Genomic DNA, 23,440 nt, shown 5'->3' on the forward strand with positions numbered 1-23,440 from the left:
GGGAGAGCAAGAGTGACGGCCGATGGGGAGAGCAAGAGTCACGGCCGATGGGGAGAGCAAGAGTGACGGCCGATGGGGAGAGCAAGAGTGACGGCCGATGGGGAGAGCAAGAGTGACGGCCGATGGGGAGAGCAAGAGTGACGGCCGATGGGGAGAGCAAGAGTGACGGCCGATGGGGAGAGCAAGAGTGACGGCCGATGGGGAGAGCAAGAGTGACGGCCGATGGGGAGAGCAAGAGTGACGGCTGATGGGGAGAGCAAGAGTGACGGCCGATGGGGAGAGAGCGTGACGGGCCGATGGGGAGAGCAAGAGCGACGGGCCGATGGGGAGATAGAGAGCGTGACGGGCCGATGGGAAGGGAACATGACATGCGTATGGCAGGGGGTAGTGAGATGGGCCGAAAGGGGGAAAACATGACATGCTGATGGGAGGGGGATTATTTAAAGGTCAATGAGGGGGGCTCTGTGTGCCGAGCTGCAGGGGTTACACTTGGGATCGGGTCTTACTGAATCGCAGGAAGATCTTGTTCTTCTCCTTCTCCAGATTGAGTTGATCGACTTTCAGCAGCGGCTCAAATTCCTTCCGGCTGATAAAATTCAGGATTTCCTGTAATGAGACAAACGTGTAGGAGCTCACGGCATGCCAGCGCCACCATGTTACACATCATACAGGCCCAATCTATCAGCACGTGCCCCCCGCGTCTGCACATACAGGTGCGGACCACCAAGGGTCCAGCACACATCCACACAATGTAGATCTACCTCTGCCGGCAGCGCACTACAGACACCTGTGCTGCCATGTCGAGCTCCGGCCTCACCTGTACGTCCATGTCCAGACGGTAGTTCAGGTCTCCGAACCAAAAGAGATGAGTGAACCGGAGAGAAATGTCGAAGGAGTTCAGCTGCTTATCCCCCAGAGACAGGAGCCGCAGGATGTCCAGGTAATTCTGATTACGTCTGAGAGAAACCAGGATCACATGTGAGAGACCACCACCTCCTTCTCCCCCCGGCTAAAGAGGGCCACCACCGCTTACTCCCTCAGGCAAAAGAGTGCCACCACCGCCTATCCCCCCGGCAAAAGAGGGCCACCACCTCCTACTCCCCCCAGCAAGAGAGGGTCACCACCGCCTACTCCCCTTGGCAAAAGAGGGCCACCACCGCCTACCCCCCCCCTCACAAAAGAGGGCCACCACCGCTTACTCCCCTCAGCAAGAGAGGGTCACCACCGCCTACTCCCCTTGGCAAAAGAGGGCCACCACCGCCTACCCCCCCCCCCTCACAAAAGAGGGCCACCACCGCCTACCCCCCCCCCCCTCACAAAAGAGGGCCACCACCGCTTACTCCCCTCAGCAAGAGAGGGTCACCACCGCCTACTCCCCTTGGCAAAAGAGGGCCACCACCGCCTACCCCCCCCCCCCCCTCACAAAAGAGGGCCACCACCGCTTACTCCCCTCAGCAAGAGAGGGTCACCACCGCCTACTCCCCTTGGCAAAAGAGGGCCACCACCGCCTACCCCCCCGGCAAAAGAGGGCCACCACCTCCTACTCCCCCCAGCAAGAGAGGGTCACCACTGCCTACTCCCCTTGGCAAAAGAGGGCCACCACCGCCTACTCCCCTTGGCAAAAGAGGGTCACCACCGCCTACTCCCCTTGGCAAAAGAGGGCCACCACGCCTACTTTCTCCTGGGCAATTGAGGCCACCACTGCCTACTCCCCTCGGCAGGAGGGCCAACACCGCCTACTCTCTCAGGCAGGAGAGTGCCGACACCACCTACTTTCTCCAGGGCAAGAGAGGGCCACCACTGCCTACTTTCTCCTGGGCAATAGAGGCTACTACTGCCTACTCCCATCGGCAGGAGAAGGTCACAACCGCCTACTTCCCTTCCCGAGCAAAAGGGGGCAACCACCGCCTACTTTCCTCTGAGCAAGAGAGGGCCACTACCGCCTACTTTCCCCTGGGCAAGAGGGGGCCACCACCTACTTTCCCCTGAGCAAGAGAGGGTCAAAACCACCTACTTTCCCCTGGGCAAGAGAGGGCCACCGCCACCTACTTTCCCCTGGGCAAGAGAGGGCCACCACCGCCTACATTCCCTACTGGCAAAAGAGGGCCACCGTCACCTACACACCCACGACAGGAGAGGGTCAACAGCGTTTACTCCCTTCCCCATGGCAGCGCCTCAATCTAACCCCCCATTTGGCAGGAGAAGGCCACCATCGCCTCTCCAAGAGACTTTAGAGGCACAATCACGTTGACCTGGAGAACTTACCTGGCGGTTTTCTCATTCCCTGAGGTCAGGTGACAATTTACAAAGCCAAATGAGGTCCCGTTGAACAAGAAGGATATGCCCACGGCACCTTTATTCCCTGTGTGGAGAAGAGACCACGTTATAGCAGCCATCTTGTCTCCATCTCCATCATCCTAATCGCCGTCACACTGTCCTCACCTAAGGTGTTGGCTATCCCGGTCTTGACACTGGATGTGCTCACGTGTGTGATTCGGTTCTCGTGCTCCACACGAACCAGGACGACGATCTTTATGTTCCATAAGGACTGCATGGCGACCTGAGGGACACGGCGGCAGATTTTTAATGACGGTTACCTCAAGGCGATAGGGGGTCCTGTCCTGGCACGTACCGGCCGATAGTCCAGCTCAGTGCACTCTTTCAGCATCGCCCTCAGGAAATCCACCCACTCCTTATCGCCCACAGAATTCTCCTGCGTTCCGAACACGTAGATGTCGTGGGGTATAGTGACTGCCATCTCATCCAGCGTCTTCCCCAATCCTTTGGAGCCCATCCAGGAGGTGATGTTCTTCTGGGGCGGGACACTTCCTGTGTAGAAGATAATATCACCATGTTTTACAGCAAGCAGTAATACGAGATCAGTCTTACCTCACGCTCTGCTGACATCTAGTGGCCCCTTTAAAACTATCAGATTTCCTACATTACTTCTACCGGAATCTTGGTTTTGTTCTCACCCATGTTCCAGGTCCCTATGAAGACGGAGATCATGTCTGGCTCATCTTGGTTGGAGTGCTTGTTCTTCATTAACTGAAGCAATTGGCAAAAGGCTTCACGTTTCTAAAGGAAAGAGAGGACATTGTGGTATCAGACGGGTCCATTAAGTTCTCTACATACTGTAATATTGCTCCAGACCAGTCAAAACTACAACCCCCATTAGGCAGAAGGCAACTTTCATTATTGAGGCTCTGGACACACTGGACAATCCCTTCAAGTCATGTGATATAAAGTTTCAGACAAGTGGACGTCTTACCCTGGCGCTGACGAATATGAAGTCTTTCCGTTGGGTCTTATCCTTCTCCTTCTCAAACACGATTCCAAGCTTGGACGGGACCCGCTGGGACTTGATAAGCTGCCGGACTGTAAGGAGGAAGGTAAGAAGGGCTTTAATATCGCAGAGCCTCGAGCACGCAGTCACATCATACTGGTCTAGAAGTTACTTCAAGATGTAGTGGTCCTTGTAAGCCCCAGAGACCACCAGGATGCCGGCCGAGGTGCAGAAGTGAAGACCAGCGGGTCACCAGCCCGGGGCGGCACTAACCGCACTGCTCATCACGACTCCAGACCTGTCTCGGCCTTGTGACACTACTCACTTTTGTCGTGGGCGAAGGTGTTCCAGTCCTCCTGAGCCTCCTTCACCTTCTTCATGACCACGAGTTTCCCACCGTCCACGTCCACGGTCAGGGTGTACTTCTGCGATTTCACGATCTTGGTGAGGTCCAGCATGTCAAGTTTCACCTGCAGGAAAGACCAGTGACTTCAGGTATGGGATCTGCCCCCCAGACAGCTCCACCGAATCCACGAGACCCTGAGAGTTATCGGACTTTTCTGAGATATTTGTTGTTTAATGAAAAGCCACTCGAGAAAGAAAAACAAAATTATACAAACGTGGCCAAGATGGAAACTGCGGGGATTGGAGTCATGCAGGGCCCAAGGAGCAATACAGGAGGTGCCCATGTCTGCTATATATCGCCACCTGTAGGTAGGAGGGACCTGCGGGGTCCGCCTCACCTCAAACGACTGCACAGGGATGATCTTGGCCTTTCTGGAAGACTGCGGCACGGGCGCCGACTGCGCTGAACTGCTCATATCCTGCAATGCTTTCAGCGCCTGAGGAGAAAATGGAGAACAAAGACCGACCAACGGGTCAGTGACCGACAATCGGGTCAGAGACCGACCATCGGGTCAGAGACCGACCATCGGGTCAGAGACCGACCATCGGGTCAGAGACCGACCATCGGGTCAGAGACCGACCATCGGGTCAGAGACCGACCATCGGGTCAGAGACCGAACATCGGGTCAGGGACCGACCATCGGGTCAGAGACCGACCATCGGGTCAGAGACCGAACATCGGGTCAGGGACCGACCATCGGGTCAGGGACCGACCATCGGGTCAGAGACCGAACATCGGGTCAGAGACCGACCATCGGGTCAGGGACCGACCATCGGGTCAGAGACCGACCATCGGGTCAGAGACCGAACATCGGGTCAGGGACCGACCATCGGGTCAGGGACCGACCATCGGGTCAGAGACCGACCATCGGGTCAGAGACCGAACATCGGGTCAGAGACCGACCATCGGGTCAGGGACCGACCATCGGGTCAGGGACCGACAATCGGGTGTAGCAGTACTGCTAGATAATGAGAGGTCATTTCTCCCTCACCTGTGCCCCCATCCCTCCTCTGTGGTGACCCCCTCAAACCCACCTTCTTCTCAATGCTGGACAGGAAATCCTTCAGGACGGACAGCTTGAGGACCAGGCTCTCCAGCTCCTGCTCGCCACTCTGGTTTGCAGCCTGATAACGAGAGGGAAGAAAGAGAAAATCCTGAAGACCCCAGGGATAAAAGAAGCTTTTAAGAGGCTGCTCCAGCCGCACATGCAGAAAAACACTGCTCCATTACAGCCCAGGGTGTGGTGGTCCCGAGCCCTCCACACCAGCCACTGTCCTCACACGCAGCCCCGCACGTCTATGTGTGTGTGTGTGTGTGTGTGTGTGTGTGTGTGTGTGTGTGTGTGTGTGTGTGTGTGTGTGTGTGTGTATATATATATATATACATACATACATACATACACACAGGTCAGAAAAAGTGTTTGCCCCCTTCTTGATTTCCTATTCTTTTGCATGTTTGTCACACTTGACCCCTTAAACCCCCGGAGGTATTTTCGTTTTTTGCTCCCCTTCTTCCCAGAGCCATAACTTTTTTTTTTTTCCGTCAATATGGCCATCTGAGGGCGGCTTGTTTTTAGCGGGACCAGTTGTACTTTTGAATGACACCATTGGTTTTACCATGTCATATACTGGAAAAAAGGAAAAAAAAATTCCAAGCGCGCTGAAATTGCAAAAAAGGTGCAATTTCACAGTTGTTTTTTCTTTAACCATGGTCACTAAATGCTAGAACTGAGCTGCCATTTTGTTTCTCCAGGTCATTACGAGTTCACAGACACCGAACATGTCTAGGTTCTTTTAAGTGTTGAATTTTTTTTTCCAAAATTTACTTTTAAAATAAAAAATGGCGCCATTTTCTGAGACCCTTAGCGTCTCCATTTTTCATGACCTGGGGCTGGGTGAGGGCTTATTTTTTGCGCACCGAGATGATGTTTTTAATGATACTATTTTGGGGTAGATACAATAATTTCATTGCCCGTTATTGCAATGTAGTGGCGATCAAAATAAGTACAGTTGTGCTTAAAAGTTTACATACCACAGATGAATTTTTGATTTCTTGGCCTTTATTCAGAGAATATGAATGATAACACCAAAACCTTTTCCCCACTCATGGTTAGTGGTGGGTGAAGCCATTTATTGTTAAACTACTGTGTTTTCTCTTTATAAATCATAATGACAACCCAAAACATCCAAATGGCCCTGATCAAAAGTTTACATACCCCATTTCTTAATACCATGTATTGTCCCCTCTAACATCAATGACAGCTTGAAGTCTTTTGTGGTAGTTGTGGTTGAGGTTCTTTATTTTCTCAGATGGTAAAGCTGCCCACTCTTCTTGGTAAATGCCTCCAGTTCCTGTAAATTCATGGGCTGTGTAGCATGAACTGCGCGCTTGAGATTTCCCCAGAGTGGCTCAATGATATTGAGGTAAGGAGACTGAGATGGCCACTCCAGAACCTTCAATTGTTCTGCTGTAGCCAATGACAGGTCGACTTGGCCTTGTGTTTTGGATTGTTGTCATGTTGGAACATCCAAGTACGTCCCATGCGCAGCTTCCGGGCTGATGAGTGCAAATTTGCCTCCAGTATTTGCTGATAACGTGCTGCATTCATCTTTCCTTCAACTTTGACCAAGTTTCCTGTGCCTTTGTAGCTCACACATTCCCAAAACATCAGCGATCCACCTCCATGCTTTACAGTAGGAATGGTGTTCCTTTCATCATAGACCTTGTTGACCTCTCTCCAAATGTAACGTTTATGGATGTTGTCAAAAAGTTCAATTTTGGTCTCATCAGTCCAAATTACCTTGTTCCAGAAGTTTGGAGGCTTGTCTCTGTGCTGTTTTGTGTATTGTAGGCGAGATACTGTGTGGCATTTGCACAGTAATGGCTTTCTTCTGGCGACTCGACCATGCAGAACATTTTTCTTCAAGTGCCTCCTTATTGTGCATCTTGAAACAGCCACACCGCTACCGTTACAGGGGCATGCAGGGAGAGGCAGAGTGGACGACGGCCGTTTCGCGTAACAACGCTTCAATGGGTCCAATTCTTTTTTATATTGATAGATCGGGTGATTCTGAAAGCGGTGATACCAAACATGAGTATATTTAATTTTTTCATTGTTTTATATTGAATGGAGCGAAAGGGGAGCAATTTGAACTTTTACTTTTTAAAATATTTTTTTAAAATTTTTTTTACTTTTTGCTCGCTTCAATAGTCTCCATGGGACACTAGAAGCTGCAGTTGTCTGATCGCTTCTGCTACATACAGGCAATGATCAGATGCCTGTGTGTAGCAGAATTACTCACTTGCTATGACAGCCGACCACAGGGACACGCTCGTAGCAATCTGGCAATGACAAAGAGGTCTGTTGGAAACCTCTGGTTGTCATGCCGACCCATCGGTGACCCGCGATCATGTGACGGGGTCACTGATGGGCAGGATTAGTGCCGCGCTTCCTGTAAGAGCGAATTAAATGTGATTGTCAGATTGACAACGACATTTAACTAGTTAACAGCCGCGGGTGGATTGTGATTCCACCCGCAGCTGTAGCGGGCACATTTCAGCTTTATAGATCAGCTGTCATGTGCCTGGAAAGGTGCAGGCTCAGCGCCGGAGCCCGTACCAAACAGGGGTTATCCGACATGTGCGTACTGTTAGGCCCAATGTCAGAAAGGGGTTAAATGTTTCTTAACAACAAACAATGTAAATATTAGACAAAGATAACACAAAATGCAGTTTTTTAAAGGGAAAAAGAAGTCCAAACCTACAGGGTCCTGTGTGAAAAAAAACAATTACCTCCTCCCCCTTATAAAATAAATGAACTGTGGTTTATCACATCTTTGGGAAGCGGAGTTCACATTCCCTAGCCACACTCAGGCCTGATTACTGCCACACCTGTACTCAATCAAGAAATCACTTACATAGGACCTGCCCGACAAAGTAATGTAGACCAAAAGGTCCTCAACAGCTAGATATCATGCTGCAATACAAGGAAATTCTGGAACAAATGAGATCTATCAGTATGGTAAAGGTTATAAATTCATTTCTAAAGCTTTAGGACTCCAGCAAACCACAGTGAGAGCCATTATCCACAAATAGTGAAAACATGGAAGTAAGGTGAACCTTCTCAGAAGTGGCTAGCCAACCAAAATTACCCCAAGAGTACAGCAACGACTCATCCAAGAGGTCACAAAAGACCCCACCACAACATCAAAAGAACTGCAGGCCTCACTTGTTAAGGGCAGTGTTCATGACTCCGCAGTAAGAAAGAGACTGGACAAAAATGGCCGGCATGGTTACAAGATGAAAATCAGTGCTGAGCAATAAGAACATAAAAGCTCGTCTCTGAGGATTGACGAGACAAAAGTTGAACTTTTTGAAAGGTTTATGTCCAATTATATCTGGCGTAGATGTAACACAGAATTTTGGAAAAGGAACATCATACCAACAGTAAAATATGGTGGTGGTAGTGTGATGGTCTGGGGCTGTTGTGCTGCTTCATGACATGGAAGACTTGCTGTGGTAAATGGAACCATGAATTCTGCTGTCTACCAAAAAATTCTAAAGGAGAATGTCCGGCCATCCGTTCGTGACCTCCAGCTAAACTGCACTTGGGTTATGCAGCAGGACAATGATACAAAACACATCAGCAAGTCCACCTCTGAAAGGATTAAAAAAAACAAATTAAAACTCTGGAGTGGCCTAGTCAAAGTCCTGACCTTACTCTGAGATGCTGTAATGACCTTAAAAAGGCGGTTCATGCTCAGAAACCTCCAATGTGGCTGAATTACAAAAATTCTGAAAATATAAGCGGCCAAAATTCCTCCAGAGCGTTATAAAGACTCATTGCCAGTTATCACAAACGCTTGATTGCAGTTATTCCTGCTAAGGGCCCAACCGGTTATTAGGCTTAGAGGCAATCACTTTCTCACACAGGGTCCTGGAGGTTTGGATTTCTTTTATAAACTGCATTTTGTGATTGTGTTATAATATATATATATATATATATATATATATATATATATATATATATATATACACACATACATATACACACACACAAACACATATGCATACAGCACAGACCAAAAGTTTGGACACACCTTCTCATCTAAAGATTTTTCTGTATTTTCATGACTATGAATATTGTACATTCACACTGAAGGCATCAAAACTATGAATTAACACATGTGGAATTATATACTTAACAAAAAAGTGTGAAACAACTGAAATCATGTCTTATATTCTAGGTTTTTCAAAGTAGCCACCTTTTGCTTTGATGACTGCTTTGCACACTCTTGTCATTCTCTTGATGAGCTTCAAGAGGTAGTCACCGGGAATGGTCTTCCAACAATCTTGAAGGAGTTCCCAGAGATGCTTAGCACTTGTTGGCCCTTTTGCCTTCACTCTGCGGTCCAGCTCACCCCAAACCATCTCGATTGGGTTCAGGTCTGGTGACTGTGGAGGCCAGGTCATCTGGCGTAGCACCCCATCACTCTCCTTCTTGGTTAAATAGCCCTTACACAGCCTGGAGGTGTTTGGGGTCATTGTCCTGTTGAAAAATAAATGATGGTCCAACTAAACGCAAACCGGATGGAATAGCATGCCGCTGCAAGATGCTGTGGTAGCCATGCTGGTTCAGTATGCCTTCAATTTTGAATAAATCCCCAACAGTGTCACCAGTAAAGCCCCCCCACACCATCACACCTCCTCCTCCATGCTTCACGGTGGGAACCAGGCATGTAGAGTCCATCCGTTCACCTTTTCTGCGTCGCACAAAGACACGGTGGTTGGAACCAAAGATCTCAAATTTGGACTCATCAGACCAAAGCACAGATTTCCTCCGGTCTAATGTCCATTCCTTGTGTTCTTTAGCCCAAACAGGTCTCTTCTGCTTGTTGCCTGTCCTTAGCAGTGGTTTCCTAGCAGCTATTTTACCATGAAGGCCTGCTGCAGAAAGTCTCCTCTTAACAGTTGTTGTTGAGATGTGTCTGCTGCTAGAACTCTGTGTGGCATTGACCTGGTCTCTAATCTGAGCTGCTGTTAACCTGCGATTTCTGAGGCTGGTGACTCGGATAAACTTATCCTCAGAAGCAGAGGTGACTCTTGGTCTTCCTTTCCTGGGGCGGTCCTCATGTCAGCCAGTTTCTTTGTAGCGCTTAATGGTTTTTGCCGCTGCACTTGGGGACACTTTCAAAGTTTTCCCAATTTTTCAGACTGACTGACCTTCATTTCTTAAAGTAATGATGGCCACTCGTTTTTTCTTAGCTGCTTTTTTCTTGCCATAATACAAATTCTAACAGTCTATTCAGTAGGACTATCAGCTGTGTATCCACCAGACTTCTGCACAACACAACTGATGGTCCCAACACCATTTACAAGGCAAGAAATCCCACTTATTAAACCTGACAGGGCACACCTGTGAAGTGAAAACCATTCCCGGTGACTACCTCCTGAAGCTCATCAAGAGAATGCCAAGAGTGTGCAAAGCAGTCATCAAAGCAAAAGGTGGCTACTGTGAAGAACCTAGAATATAAGACATAATTTTAGTTGTTTCACACTTTTTTGTTAAGTATATAATTCCACATGTGTTAATTCATAGTTTTGATGCCTTCAGTGTGAATGTACAATTTTCATAGTCATGAAAATCCAGAAAAATCTTTAAATGAGGTGTGTCCAAACTTTTGGTCTGTACTGTATACACACACACACACACACACACATATAATATATATGTGTATATATGTGTATAATATTTGTATTTATATCATAGTATGTATATATTATGTGTGTATAGATTATGTGTGTATATATAAATATTTTGTGTGTGAGAATATATATTATGTGTATATGTGTATATAATATGTGTATAATATTTGTATTTATATCATAGTATGCATATATATTGTGTGTATATATAAATATTTTGTGTGTGAATATATATTATATGTGTGTGTGTATATAATATATGTATTTATATCATATGTATGTATATATATTATGTGTGTATATATAATGTATGTGTATATATATTATAGGAGCAGATATCTGTCAGCACACCGCGGTCTCTCCTCCACCTTCCCACCTGCTGCACAATCTTGGCCACCATGGGCGAGCTCTGTTGGTCGAATATCTTGGACAGAATTTCCAGTCCGGATAAAACTTTATCAACTTCCCTTAAAGGCAAAAACAATAAAATGATAAATGAGATTACGGATAAAACAGAAGATAAATCAGGGCGGGGTACACGACAGAACAGCATTCCTGCAGGGGGCAGTGACATTTCATAGACAAGACTGAATAGCGTTTTACCAGCAACATCCCCTGCATCATGTCATGAAAACAATCTGCTCGTTGTCAGGATCCCCGACTGCTGTCAGTGAATGGAAGTTACATCACCAAGATACAAGGTCTCATGGTTTATACTGGAAACAGTAACAAACCCTCAGCTGTGAGAGGAGAAAGATCTGCAGGGTGTCTGGATGGAGTGAAGAGTTTCTCCATTCACTGACAGCAAGCATTAGTGATTATTGTAGATTATTTGTAGCAGCCGTACCTTTAGCCTAAATTGCCAAAAAGCCACAAAGTAGTGTAAAGTGAATAATAAGCACAAGCCTTGGGGGTCCGGAGCAGGAGGACACCTCTTTGGTGGTCTTCATACCCTCCCCACGTCTTACCCGTGCAGCCGCTTGCAGGAGTGGACCAGCGTCTTGTTGAGGTGCGGCAGGCTGCTGGCTCCGGACTTCACCGCTTCCAGGTCCAGAGCGTAGCTGCCCTTCAGGTAATCGTGGGACACGGTGCTCAGCCCGTTACTGGAGCTGGAAAGGATCAGAAGAGCGGCCATATTGGTGGTCACCCAGCTTCCCCAGAAGTAGAGACACCAAGCCCAGACATGGAAAGATCCTGCCATCAGCCGCAGACCTTCTTCTTGGCCTTCTTACCTCTCGGACGGACTGATGTCTCCACAGTTCGGCACCAAAGACCCTCCAGAAAAACTAGCGGAGGCCGAGCGAGGCGGCAGAGGAGGCTTCTCATCCTCCCCATCTGAAACACAATGAAAACAGACAAATCAGATACAGGAAAATTCCTTTAATTGTCAGCATTTATATCCAGGATATCAGACTGCAGACCCGGAGCAAAATAACCCAGGTGCTCTCCTCCCTATACACTCATAAACCGCCAGTGTGATCCCCTCCCTGCAGAGTCTGCCATAGATGCTCTCCTCCCTATACACTCATACACCGCCGGTGTGATCCCCTCCCTGCAGAGTCTGCCATGGATGCTCTCCTCCCTGTACACAGCCGGTGTGATCCCCTCCCTGCAGAGTCTGCCATGGACGCTCTCCTCCCTACACACTCATACACTGCCGGCGTGATCCCCTCCCTGCAGAGTCTGCCATAGATGCTATCCTCCCTATACACTCATACACCGCCGGTGTGATCCCCTCCCTGCAGAGTCTGCCATGGACGCTCTCCTCCCTATACACTCATACACCGCCGGTGTGATCCCCTCCCTACAGAGTCTGCCATGGACGCTCTCCTCTTTCCTATACACTCCTACACTGCCGGTGTGATCCCCTCCCTGCAGAGTCTGCCATGGACGCGCTCCTCCCTATACACCGCCGGTGTGATCTCCTCCCTGCAGAGTCTGCCATGGACGCCCTCCTCCTTACACACCGCAGGTGTGATCCCCTCCCTGCAGAGTCTGCCATGGACGCTCTCCTCCCTATACACTCATACACTGCCGGTGTGATCCCCCTCCCTGCAGAGTCTGCCATGGACGTTCCCCTCCCTGCAGAGTCTGCCATGGACGCTCTCCTCCCTGTACACAGCCGGTGTGATCACCTCCCTGCAGAGTCTGCCATGGATGCTCTCCTCCCTATACACTGCCGGTGTGATCACCTCCCTGCAGAGTCTGCCATGGATGCTCTCCTCCCTATACACTGCCGCTGTGATCACCTCCCTGCAGAGTCTGCCATGGATGCTCTCCTCCCTATACACTGCCGCTGTGATCACCTCCCTGCAGAGTCTGCCATGGACGCTCTCCTCCCTATACACTCATACACTGCCGGTGTGATCCCCCTCCCTGCAGAGTCTGCCATGGACGTTCCCCTCCCTGCAGAGTCTGCCATGGACGCTCTCCTCCCTGTACACAGCCGGTGTGATCACCTCCCTGCAGAGTCTGCCATGGATGCTCTCCTCCCTATACACTGCCGGTGTGATCACCTCCCTGCAGAGTCTGCCATGGATGCTCTCCTCCCTATACACTGCCGCTGTGATCACCTCCCTGCAGAGTCTGCCATGGATGCTCTCCTCCCTATACACTGCCGGTGTGATCACCTCCCTGCAGAGTCTGCCATGGATGCTCTCCTCCCTATACACTGCCGCTGTGATCACCTCCCTGCAGAGTCTGCCATGGATGCTCTCCTCCCTATACACTGCCGGTGTGATCACCTCCCTGCAGAGTCTGCCATGGACGCTCTCCTCCCTATACACTCATACACTGCCGGTGTGATCCCCTCCCTGCAGAATCTGCCATGGACGCTCTCCTCCCTATACACTCATACACTGCCGGTGTGATCCCTCCCTGCAGAGTCTGCCATGTTCGCTCTCCTCTCTGTATAAGATAGATATAAGTAGGATTTAACCTGTAAAATGCTGTCGACAAATGCAAAAAATCCCAGGTATTAAAGAGATAGTAACGATCAGCAAAATTAGAACAAGTCCCAGCATTCCCAAGTAAAGAAGCACCCTGACCAGAATAGTCTCTGTCCTCCATGATGTCCTTCTCCTTCTCTCGCTCCACGGGGTACAGCAGGGTGCACACCATCCCCTGATTGGGCTGCAGGTAAAGTGCGATCAGGTCCCCCAGCGTCTTGAAGCGTCGCACCTGGACCCCCAGAGACGTCTGTGGGGAGAGGGACAGAGGAGTAAAGGAGAGAGAAAATCACGAGACCGCAAAAGAGTGATACACAGAGGAGCGAGACCCCAGGAAAAAACAACCGGCCCATCCCATGGAGCACCCCATAATACGGAGGTCAGCGATGTCCCCCATAATACGGAGGTCAGCGATGTCCCCCCATAATAGAGGTCAGCGATGTGCCCCCATAATACAGAGGTCAGCGATGTCCCCCCATAATACGGAGGTCAGCGATATCCCCCCATAATACAGAGGACAGCGATGTCCTCCATAATACAGGTCAGCGATGTCCCCCAATACAGAGGTCAGCAATGTCTTCCCATAATACAGAGGTCAGCAATGTCCCCCCATAATAGAGGTCAGCGATGTCCCCCCATAATACAGAGGTCAGCGATATCCCCCCATAATACAGAGGTCAGCGATGTCCCCCCATAATACAGAGGTCAGCAATGTCCCCCCATAATACAGAGGTCAGCGATGTCCCCCCATAATACGGAGGTCAGCGATGTCCCCCTATAATAGAGGTCAGCGATGTCCCCCCATAATACGGAGGTCAGCGATATCACCCCATAATACGGAGGTCAGCGATGTCCCCCATAATACGGAGGTCAGCGATGTCCCCCCATAATAGAGGTCAGCGATGTCTCCCCATAATACAGAGGTCAGCGATGTGCCCCCATAATACAGAGGTCAGTGATGTCCCCCCATAATAGAGGTCAGCGATGTCTCCCCATAATACGGAGGTCAGCGATGTCCCCCATAATACAGAGGTCAGCAATGTCCCCCCATAATACAGAGGTCAGCGATGTGCCCCCATAATACGGAGGTCAGCGATGTCCCCCCATAATACAGAGGTCAGCGATGTCCCCCCATAATACGGAGGTCAGCGATGTCCCCCCATAATACGGAGGTCAGCGATGTCCCCCATAATACGGAGGTCAGTGATGTCCCCCCATAATACGGAGGTCAGCGATGTCCCCCCATAATACGGAGGTCAGCGATGTCCCCCCATAATAGAGGTCAGCGATGTCTCCCCATAATACGGAGGTCAGCGATGTCCCCCATAATACAGAGGTCAGCAATGTCCCCCCATAATACAGAGGTCAGCGATGTGCCCCCATAATACGGAGGTCAGCGATGTCCCCCCATAATACAGAGGTCAGCGATGTCCCCCCATAATACGGAGGTCAGCGATGTCCCCCCATAATACGGAGGTCAGCGATGTCCCCCATAATACGGAGGTCAGCGATGTCCCCCCATAATACGGAGGTCAGCGATGTCCCCCATAATACGGAGGTCAGCGATGTCCCCCCATAATACAGAGGTCAGCGATGTCCCCCCATAATACAGAGGTCAGTGATGTCCCCCCATAATACAGAGGTCAGCGATGTCCCCCCATAATACAGAGGTCAGCGATGTCCCCCCATAATACAGAGGTCAGCGATGTCCCCCCATAATACAGAGGTCAGCGATGTCCCCCCATAATACAGAGGTCAGCGATGTCCCCCCATAATACAGAGGTCAGCGATGTCCCCCCATAATACAGAGGTCAGCGATGTCCCCCCATAATACAGAGGTCAGCAATGTCCCCCCATAATACAGAGGTCAGCAATGTCCCCCCATAATAGAGGTCAGTGATGTCTCCCCATAATACAGAGGTCAGCGATGTCCCCCATAATACAGAGGTCAGCGATATCCCCCCATAACATGAAGGACAGCGATGCCCCCAGAGATTAGTACACGCAGCGCTCTGCCCCCAGGCACCTGTTTGTGCAGCTGCCCACTCGCTCGTCTAGACTGATGTTCAGCACAGAACACAGGATCAGCTGTCACCGAGCCCCCGACAATCAGCCAGGAGGGTCTGCGCCCGCTCAATAGTCTGCGCCCGCTCAATAGTCTGCGCCCCCGCTCAATAGTCTGCGCCCCCGCTCAATAGTCTGCGCCCCCGCTCAATAGTCTGCGCCCCCGCTCAATAGTCTGCGCCCCCCCTCAATAGTCTGCGCCCCCGCTCAATAGTCTGCGCCCCCCCTCAATAGTCTGCGCCCGCTCAATAGTCTGCGCCCCCGCTCAATAGTCTGCGCCCCCGCTCAATAGTCTGCGCCCCCGCTCAATAGTCTGCGCCCCCCCTCAATAGTCTGCGCCCGCTCAATAGTCTGCGCCCCCACTCAATAGTCTGCGCCCCCCCTCAATAGTCTGCGCCCCCCCTCAATAGTCTGCGCCCGCTCAATAGTCTGCGCCCCCACTCAATAGTCTGCGCCCGCTCAATAGTCTGCGCCCGCTCAATAGTCTGCGCCCCCCCTCAATAGTCTGCGCCCCCCCTCAATAGTCTGCGCCCGCTCAATAGTCAGAACTCATTTTTTGCGCTGATGTGCGAGCGCTTGTTTGAGGAGGGAATGGATTAAAAAGGTAACGTAAAATGGAGCCGCGGACACTTGTACTGATGCCTCAATTGTTTACTATATAAAAAATACCCTTGCATGTAACCACGGCTTATAGCGGGACGGGAGGCGCTAATACCGCACACGTGATGGAAGACCCCCATTATCAGTGTGACAGATACCTGCACAGCCAGGTGGTCCTCGTCATCGGGCAGGATGCGGTAGGTGTGCACGTGCTTCTGGAACCTGCAAGAAGAGGACACAGGACAGTTATTACAGGTCACCGGTGATTATAACCACAGACAACTGCAGGGACCGGCGGGAAGGATTCTCCGCAGGGGACCACCAGCACAGATTCTCCCGGGGACCGCCAGCACAGATTCTCCCGGGGACCGCCAGCACAGATTCTCCCGGGGACCGCCAGCACAGATTCTCCCGGGGACCGCCAGCACGGATTCTCCAGGGGACCGCCAGCACGGATTCTCCAGGGGACCGCCAGCACAGATTCTCCAGGGGACCGCCAGCACAGATTCTCCAGGGGACCGCCAGCACAGATTCTCCCTGGGACCACCAGCACAGATTCTCCCTGGGACCACCAGCACAGATTCTCCCTGGGACCTCCAGCACAGATTCTCCCGGGGACCGCCAGCACAGATTCTCCCGGGGACCGCCAGCAAAGATTCTCCCTGGGACCGCCAGCACAGATTCTCCCTGGGACCGCCAGCACAGATTCTCCCTGGGACCACCAGCACAGATTCTCCCTGGGACCTCCAGCACAGATTCTCCCTGGGACCGCCAGCACAGATTCTCCCTGGGACCGCCAGCACAGATTCTCCCTGGGACCGCCAGCACAGATTCTCCCTGGGACCGCCAGCACAGATTCTCCCTGGGACCCCCAGCACAGATTCTCCCTGGGACCACCAGCACAGATTCTCCCTGGGACCTCCAGCACAGATTCTCCCTGGGACCGCCAGCACAGATTCTCCCGGGGACCGCCAGCACAGATTCTCCCGGGGACCGCCAGCACAGATTCTCCCGGGGACCGCCAGCACAGATTCTCCCGGGGACCGCCAGCACAGATTCTCCCGGGGACCGCCAGCACAGATTCTCCCGGGGACCGCCAGCACAGATTCTCCCGGGGACCGCCAGCACAGATTCTCCCGGGGACCGCCAGCACAGATTCTCCCGGGGACCGCCAGCACAGATTCTACCGCGGACCGCCAGCACAGATTCTCCCGGGGACCGCCAGCATAGATTCTCCCTGGGACAGCCAGCACAGATTCTCCCGGGGACCGCCAGCACAGATTCTCCCGGGGACCGCCAGCACAGATTCTCCCTGGGACCGCCAGCACAGATTCTCCCGGGGACCGCCAGCACAGATTCTCCCGGGGACCGCCAGCACAGATTCTCCCGGGGACCGCCAGCACAGATTCTCCCTGGGACCGCCAGCACAGATTCTCCCTGGGACCGCCAGCACAGATTCTCCCTGGGACCGCCAGCACAGATTCTCCCTGGGACCGCCAGCACAGATTCTCCCTGGGACCGCCAGCACAGATTCTCCCGCGGACTGCCAGCACAGATTCTCCCTGGGACCGCCAGCACAGATTCTCCCGGGGACCGCCAGCACAGATTCTCCCGGGGACCGCCAGCACAGATTCTCCCGGGGACCGCCAGCACAGATTCTCCCGGGGACCGCCAGCACAGATTCTCCCTGGGACAGCCAGCACAGATTCTCCCTGGGACCGCCAGCACAGATTCTCCCTGGGACCACCAGCACAGATTCTCCCTGGGACAGCCAGCACAGATTCTCCCGGGGACCGCCAGCACAGATTCTCCCGGGGACCGCCAGCACAGATTCTCCCGGGGACCGCCAGCACAGATTCTCCCTGGGACCACCAGCACAGATTCTCCCTGGGACAGCCAGCACAGATTCTCCCGGGGACCGCCAGCACAGATTCTCCCGGGGACCGCCAGCACAGATTCTCCCTGGGACAGCCAGCACAGATTCTCCCGGGGACCGCCAGCACAGATTCTCCCGGGGACCGCCAGCACAGATTCTCCCTGGGACCGCCAGCACAGATTCTCCCGGGGACCGCCAGCACAGATTCTCCCTGGGACCACCAGCACAGATTCTCCCTGGGACCTCCAGCACAGATTCTCCCTGGGACCACCAGCACAGATTCTCCCTGGGACAGCCAGCACAGATTCTCCCGGGGACCGCCAGCACAGATTCTCCCTGGGACCACCAGCACAGATTCTCCCTGGGACCACCAGCACAGATTCTCCCTGGGACCGCCAGCACAGATTCTCCCTGTGACCACCAGCACAGATTCTCCCTGGGACCGCCAGCACAGATTCTCCCGGGGACCGCCAGCACAGATTCTCCCTGGGACCGCCAGCACAGATTCTCCCTGGGACCTCCAGCACAGATTCTCCCTGGGACCTCCAGCACAGATTCTCCCTGGGACCACCAGCACAGATTCTCCCGGGGACCACCAGCACAGATTCTCCCTGGGACCTCCAGCACAGATTCTCCCTGGGACCACCAGCACAGATTCTCTGCAGGGATCCCGGTATGAGGTTGCTTCCGGCGTGCTATTCTTGTAGGGATCGCTGGGTGGCAGCCTCTTCTATACTGTGGTGCCCGCTAAAGGCTGGCACTGGTCCCTCATGAAACAAAGGGCAGGGTGACCTGGACGGGTGCGGCCCATCACCTGAGCTCCAGATGTAAGCAGCAGAGGACACTGGGAGTTTCCAGCCCGGGCCGGTCCGCACCATGTCACCCCCGCCGCGTCCTTGTAAGGACACAGCGACCTGAGATCCTCGCCCCACAACACTCTTGTTTTGGGTGATTTCTGTCAACCAGATCTTACAGTAAACAAACGACTGCAACACAAACCGCTCCACCTGCGGAGCCGTCACCGGGAATGCACCGGCCATCAGCAACAAGCACAGGTGATGGGTGGGAGACGTCCGGAAGACATCCCCGCTCGCCATCTGCAGATCGTCGCATCCCTCGCTATCTGCAGACTGTCGCATCCCCGCTCGCCATCTGCAGGTCGTCGCATCCCCCACTCGCCATTGTCAGACTGTCGTATCCCCCACTCGCCATCGTCAGACTGTCGCATCCCCACTCGCCATCTGCAGATTGTCGCATCCCCCACTCGCCATCGTCAGACTGTTGTATCCCCCACTTGCCATCTGCAGATTGTCACATCCCCCACTTGCAATCGTCAGACTGTCGCATCCCCCGCTCGCCATCTGCACACCGTCCCATCCACCACTCGCTATCTGCAGACTGTCGTATCCCCCACTCGCCATCGTCACGTCAGACTGTCGCATCCCCCGCTCGCCATTGTCAGACTGTCGCATCCCCCGCTCGCCATCTGCAAACTGTCGCATCCCCAGCTCGCCATCTGTAGACTGTCGCATCCCCCGCTTGCCATTGTCAGACTGCCGTATCCCCGCTTGCCATTGTCAGACTGCCATATCCCCCGCTCGCCATTGTCAGACTGTCGCATCCCCCGCTCGCCATTGTCAGACTGTCGCATCGCCCGCTCGCCATCTGCAGACTGTCGCATCCCCAGCTCGCCATCTGCACACTGTCGCACCCCTCTCTCGCCATCTGTAGACTGTCGCATCCCCCGCTTGCCATTGTCAGACTGCCGTATCCCCCGCTCGCCAATGTCAGACTGTCGCATCCCCCGCTCGCCATTGTTAGACTGTTGCATCGCCCACTCGCCATCTGCAGACTGTCGCACCCCTAACTCGCCATCTGTATGTTGTGAATTCTGTGATCAAGCTCCCTCCTGTGGTCACGAGTGGTACTGCGGCTTCTGAGTTTCCTTCCTCAGGTGATGAGGTTAAGTCGTTAGGTGCTGCTCTATTTAACTCCACCTAGTGCTTTGATCCTGGCCTCCAGTCAATGTTCTAGTATTGGTCTTGCTTCCTCCTGGATCGTTCCTGTGGCCTGTCTGCTCAGCATAAGCTAAGTTCTGCTTGTGTTACTTTTGTTGCTATATTTTCTGTCCAGCTTGCTTTTTTGGGTTTTGCTTGCTTGCTGGAAGCTCTGAGACGCAGAGGGAGCACCTCCGTACCGTTAGTCGGTGCGGAGGGTCTTTTTGCCCCTCTGCGTGGTTGTTTGTAGGTTTTTGTGTTGACCGCAAAGCTATCTTTCCTATCCTCGGTCTATTCAGTAAGTCGGGCCTCACTTTGCTAAATCTATTTCATCTCTGCGTTTGTATTTTCATCTTAACTCACATTCATTATATGTGGGGGGCTGCCTTTTCCTTTGGGGAATTTCTCTGAGGCAAGGTAGGCTTATTTTTCTATCTTCAGGCTAGCTAGTTTCTCAGGCTGTGCCGAGTTGCATAGGGAGCGTTAGGCGCAATCCACGGCTACCTCTAGTGTGGTTTGATAGGTTTAGGGATTGCGGTCAGCAGAGTTCCCACGTCTCAGAGCTCGTCCTATGTTTTGTGGTTTTTGTCAGGTCACTTGTGTGCTCTGAACTTTAAGGTCCACTGTGGTTCTGAATTACCTATTCATAACAGTACTGGAGGCCAAAAGTACTATGCTTCTCAATAGAGGGAAAAAAGAAGTTCTGAGACCATTTTTTTTTCTTTGCACTGTGTTTTGCCTTTTTTTCCCCCTAGACATTTGGGTGGTTCAGGACACAGGTGTGGTGATGGACATTAAAGGTCTGTCTTCATGTGTGGATCTTCTCACTGCAAGAGTACAAAATATTCAAGTCTTTGTGGTTCAGAATTCTATGTTAGAACCAAGAATTCCTATTCCTGATTTGTTTTCTGGAGATAGAGCTAAATTTCTGAGTTTCAAAAATAATTGCAAACTGTTTCTGGCGTTGAAACCTCGCTCCTCTGGTGACCCAGTTCAACAAGTTAAGATCATTATTTCTTTATTACGTGGCGACCCTCAAGACTGGGCATTTTCCCTTGCGCCAGAAGATCCTGCATTATGTAATATTGATGCGTTTTTTCTGGCGCTCGGATTACTGTACGATGAACCTAATTCAGTGGATCAGGCAGAGAAAAATTTGCTGGCTCTGTGTCAGGGTCAGGATGAGATAGAGATTTATTGTCAGAAGTTTAGAAAGTGGTCTGTGCTCACTCAATGGAATGAATGTGCGCTGGCAGCTATTTTCAGAAAAGGTCTCTCTGAAGCCCTTAAGGATGTCATGGTGGGATTTCCTATGCCTGCTGGTCTGAATGAGTCTATGTCTTTGGCCATTCAGATCGGTCGACGCTTGCGTGAGCGTAAATCTGTGCACCATTTGGCGGTATTATCTGAGCATAAACCTGAGCCTATGCAGTGCGATAGGACTTTGACCAGAGCTGAAAGGCAAGAACACAGACGTCAGAATGGGCTGTGTTTCTACTGTGGTGATTCCACTCATGCTATCTCCGATTGTCCTAAGCGCACTAAGCGGTTCGCTAGGTCTGCCACCATTGGTACGGTACAGTCAAAATTTCTTCTGTCTGTTACCTTGATCTGCTCTTTGTCATCGTATTCTGTCATGGCATTTGTGGACTCAGGCGCTGCTCTGAATTTGATGGACTTGGAGTTTGCCAGGTGCTGTGGGTTTGTCTTGGAGCCCTTGCAGTGTCTTATTCCATTGAGAGGAATTGATGCTACGCCTTTGGCCAAGAATAAGCCTCAGTACTGGACCCAGCTGACCATGTGCATGGCTCCTGCACATCAGGAGGATATTCGCTTTCTGGTGTTGCAAAATCTGCATGATGTGGTCGTGTTGGGGTTAACATGGCTACAAGTCCATAACCCAGTATTAGATTGGAAATCAATGTCTGTGTCCAGCTGGGGTTGTCAGGGGGTACATGGTGATGTTCCATTTGAGTCTATCTCATCATCCACCCCTTCTGAGGTCCCAGAGTTCTTGTCTGATTACCGGGATGTATTCGATGAGCCCAAGTCCAATGCCCTACCTCCGCATAGGGATTGTGATTGTGCTATCGAGTTGATTCCTGGTAGTAAGTTTCCTAAGGGTCGACTGTTTAATTTATCTGTACCTGAGCACGCCGCTATGCGGAGTTACGTAAAAGAATCCTTGGAGAAGGGTCATATTCGGCCGTCGTCATCGCCATTGGGAGCAGGGTTCTTTTTTGTGGCCAAGAAGGATGGTTCGCTGAGACCTTGTATTGATTACCGCCTTCTGAATAAAATCACGGTCAAATTTCAGTACCCCTTGCCGCTGCTATCTGATTTGTTTGCTCGGATTAAGGGGGCTAGTTGGTTCACCAAGATAGATCTTCGTGGTGCATATAATCTTGTGCGTATTAAACGGGGCGATGAATGGAAAACTGCATTTAATACGCCCGAGGGCCATTTTGAGTACCTGGTTATGCCATTCGGACTTTCTAATGCTCCATCAGTGTTTCAGTCCCTTATGCATGACATCTTCCGAGAGTACCTGGATAAATTCCTGATTGTATACTTGGATGATATTTTGGTCTTCTCGGATGATTGGGAGTCTCATGTGAAGCAGGTCAGAATGGTGTTCCAGGTCCTGCGTGCGAATTCTTTGTTTGTGAAGGGATCAAAGTGTCTCTTTGGTGTTCAGAAGGTTTCATTTTTGGGGTTCATTTTTTCCCCTTCTACCATCGAGATGGACCCTGTTAAGGTCCAGGCCATTTATGATTGGACTCAGCCGACATCTCTGAAGAGTCTGCAAAAGTTCCTTGGCTTTGCTAATTTTTATCGTCGCTTCATCTGTAATTTTTCTAGTATTGCTAAACCACTGACCGATTTGACCAAGAAGGGTGCTGATGTGGTCAATTGGTCTTCTGCTGCTGTAGAAGCTTTTCAAGAGTTAAAGCGTCGTTTTTCTTCTGCCCCTGTGTTGTGTCAACCAGATGTTTCGCTTCCGTTCCAGGTTGAGGTTGATGCTTCTGAAATTGGAGCGGGGGCTGTTTTGTCGCAAAGAGGTGCTGATTGCTCAGTGATGAAGCCATGCGCCTTCTTTTCCAGGAAGTTTTCGCCTGCTGAGCGAAATTATGATGTTGGCAATCGAGAGTTGCTGGCCATGAAGTGGGCATTTGAGGAGTGGCGTCATTGGCTTGAAGGAGCTAAGCATCGCGTGGTGGTCTTGACTGATCACAAGAACTTGACTTATCTCGAGTCTGCCAAACGGTTGAATCCTAGACAGGCTCGTTGGTCGCTGTTTTTCTCCCGTTTTGACTTTGTGGTTTCGTACCTTCCGGGCTCTAAAAATGTGAAGGCGGATGCCCTGTCTAGGAGTTTTGTGCCCGACTCTCCGGGTTTGCCTGAGCCGGCGGGTATTCTCAAAGAGGGAGTAATTGTGTCTGCCATCTCCCCTGATTTGCGGCGGGTGCTGCAAAAATTTCAGGATAATAAACCTGATCGTTGCCCAGCAGAGAAACTGTTTGTCCCTGATAGGTGGACGAATAAAGTTATCTCTGA

General features: G+C 51.4%; 1 protein-coding gene across 2 annotated transcripts in view; it reads right to left on the minus strand.

The window, feature by feature from the left end:
- The window catches only part of INPPL1 (inositol polyphosphate phosphatase like 1), a 73,307-nt gene that overhangs the window by 16,282 nt on the left and 33,585 nt on the right, over positions 1 to 23,440 (minus strand). For both annotated transcript variants that reach the window (XM_069759505.1, XM_069759504.1), the window contains exons 2-16: positions 16,168 to 16,231; positions 13,445 to 13,595; positions 11,630 to 11,732; positions 11,366 to 11,506; positions 10,774 to 10,864; positions 4,727 to 4,816; positions 4,030 to 4,128; positions 3,612 to 3,756; positions 3,272 to 3,378; positions 2,976 to 3,078; positions 2,633 to 2,829; positions 2,443 to 2,560; positions 2,266 to 2,362; positions 818 to 956; positions 507 to 606 (exon numbers count right to left, since the gene is read on the minus strand). In XM_069759505.1, coding sequence (XP_069615606.1) covers positions 507 to 606; positions 818 to 956; positions 2,266 to 2,362; positions 2,443 to 2,560; positions 2,633 to 2,829; positions 2,976 to 3,078; positions 3,272 to 3,378; positions 3,612 to 3,756; positions 4,030 to 4,128; positions 4,727 to 4,816; positions 10,774 to 10,864; positions 11,366 to 11,506; positions 11,630 to 11,732; positions 13,445 to 13,595; positions 16,168 to 16,231 — 1,745 coding nt within the window. The remainder of the gene's footprint in view (positions 1 to 506; positions 607 to 817; positions 957 to 2,265; positions 2,363 to 2,442; positions 2,561 to 2,632; positions 2,830 to 2,975; positions 3,079 to 3,271; positions 3,379 to 3,611; positions 3,757 to 4,029; positions 4,129 to 4,726; positions 4,817 to 10,773; positions 10,865 to 11,365; positions 11,507 to 11,629; positions 11,733 to 13,444; positions 13,596 to 16,167; positions 16,232 to 23,440) is intronic.

This window comes from Ranitomeya imitator, chromosome 3 (assembly GCF_032444005.1).
Source record: "Ranitomeya imitator isolate aRanImi1 chromosome 3, aRanImi1.pri, whole genome shotgun sequence".
In the NCBI taxonomy this organism is placed as follows: Eukaryota; Metazoa; Chordata; class Amphibia; order Anura; family Dendrobatidae; genus Ranitomeya; species Ranitomeya imitator.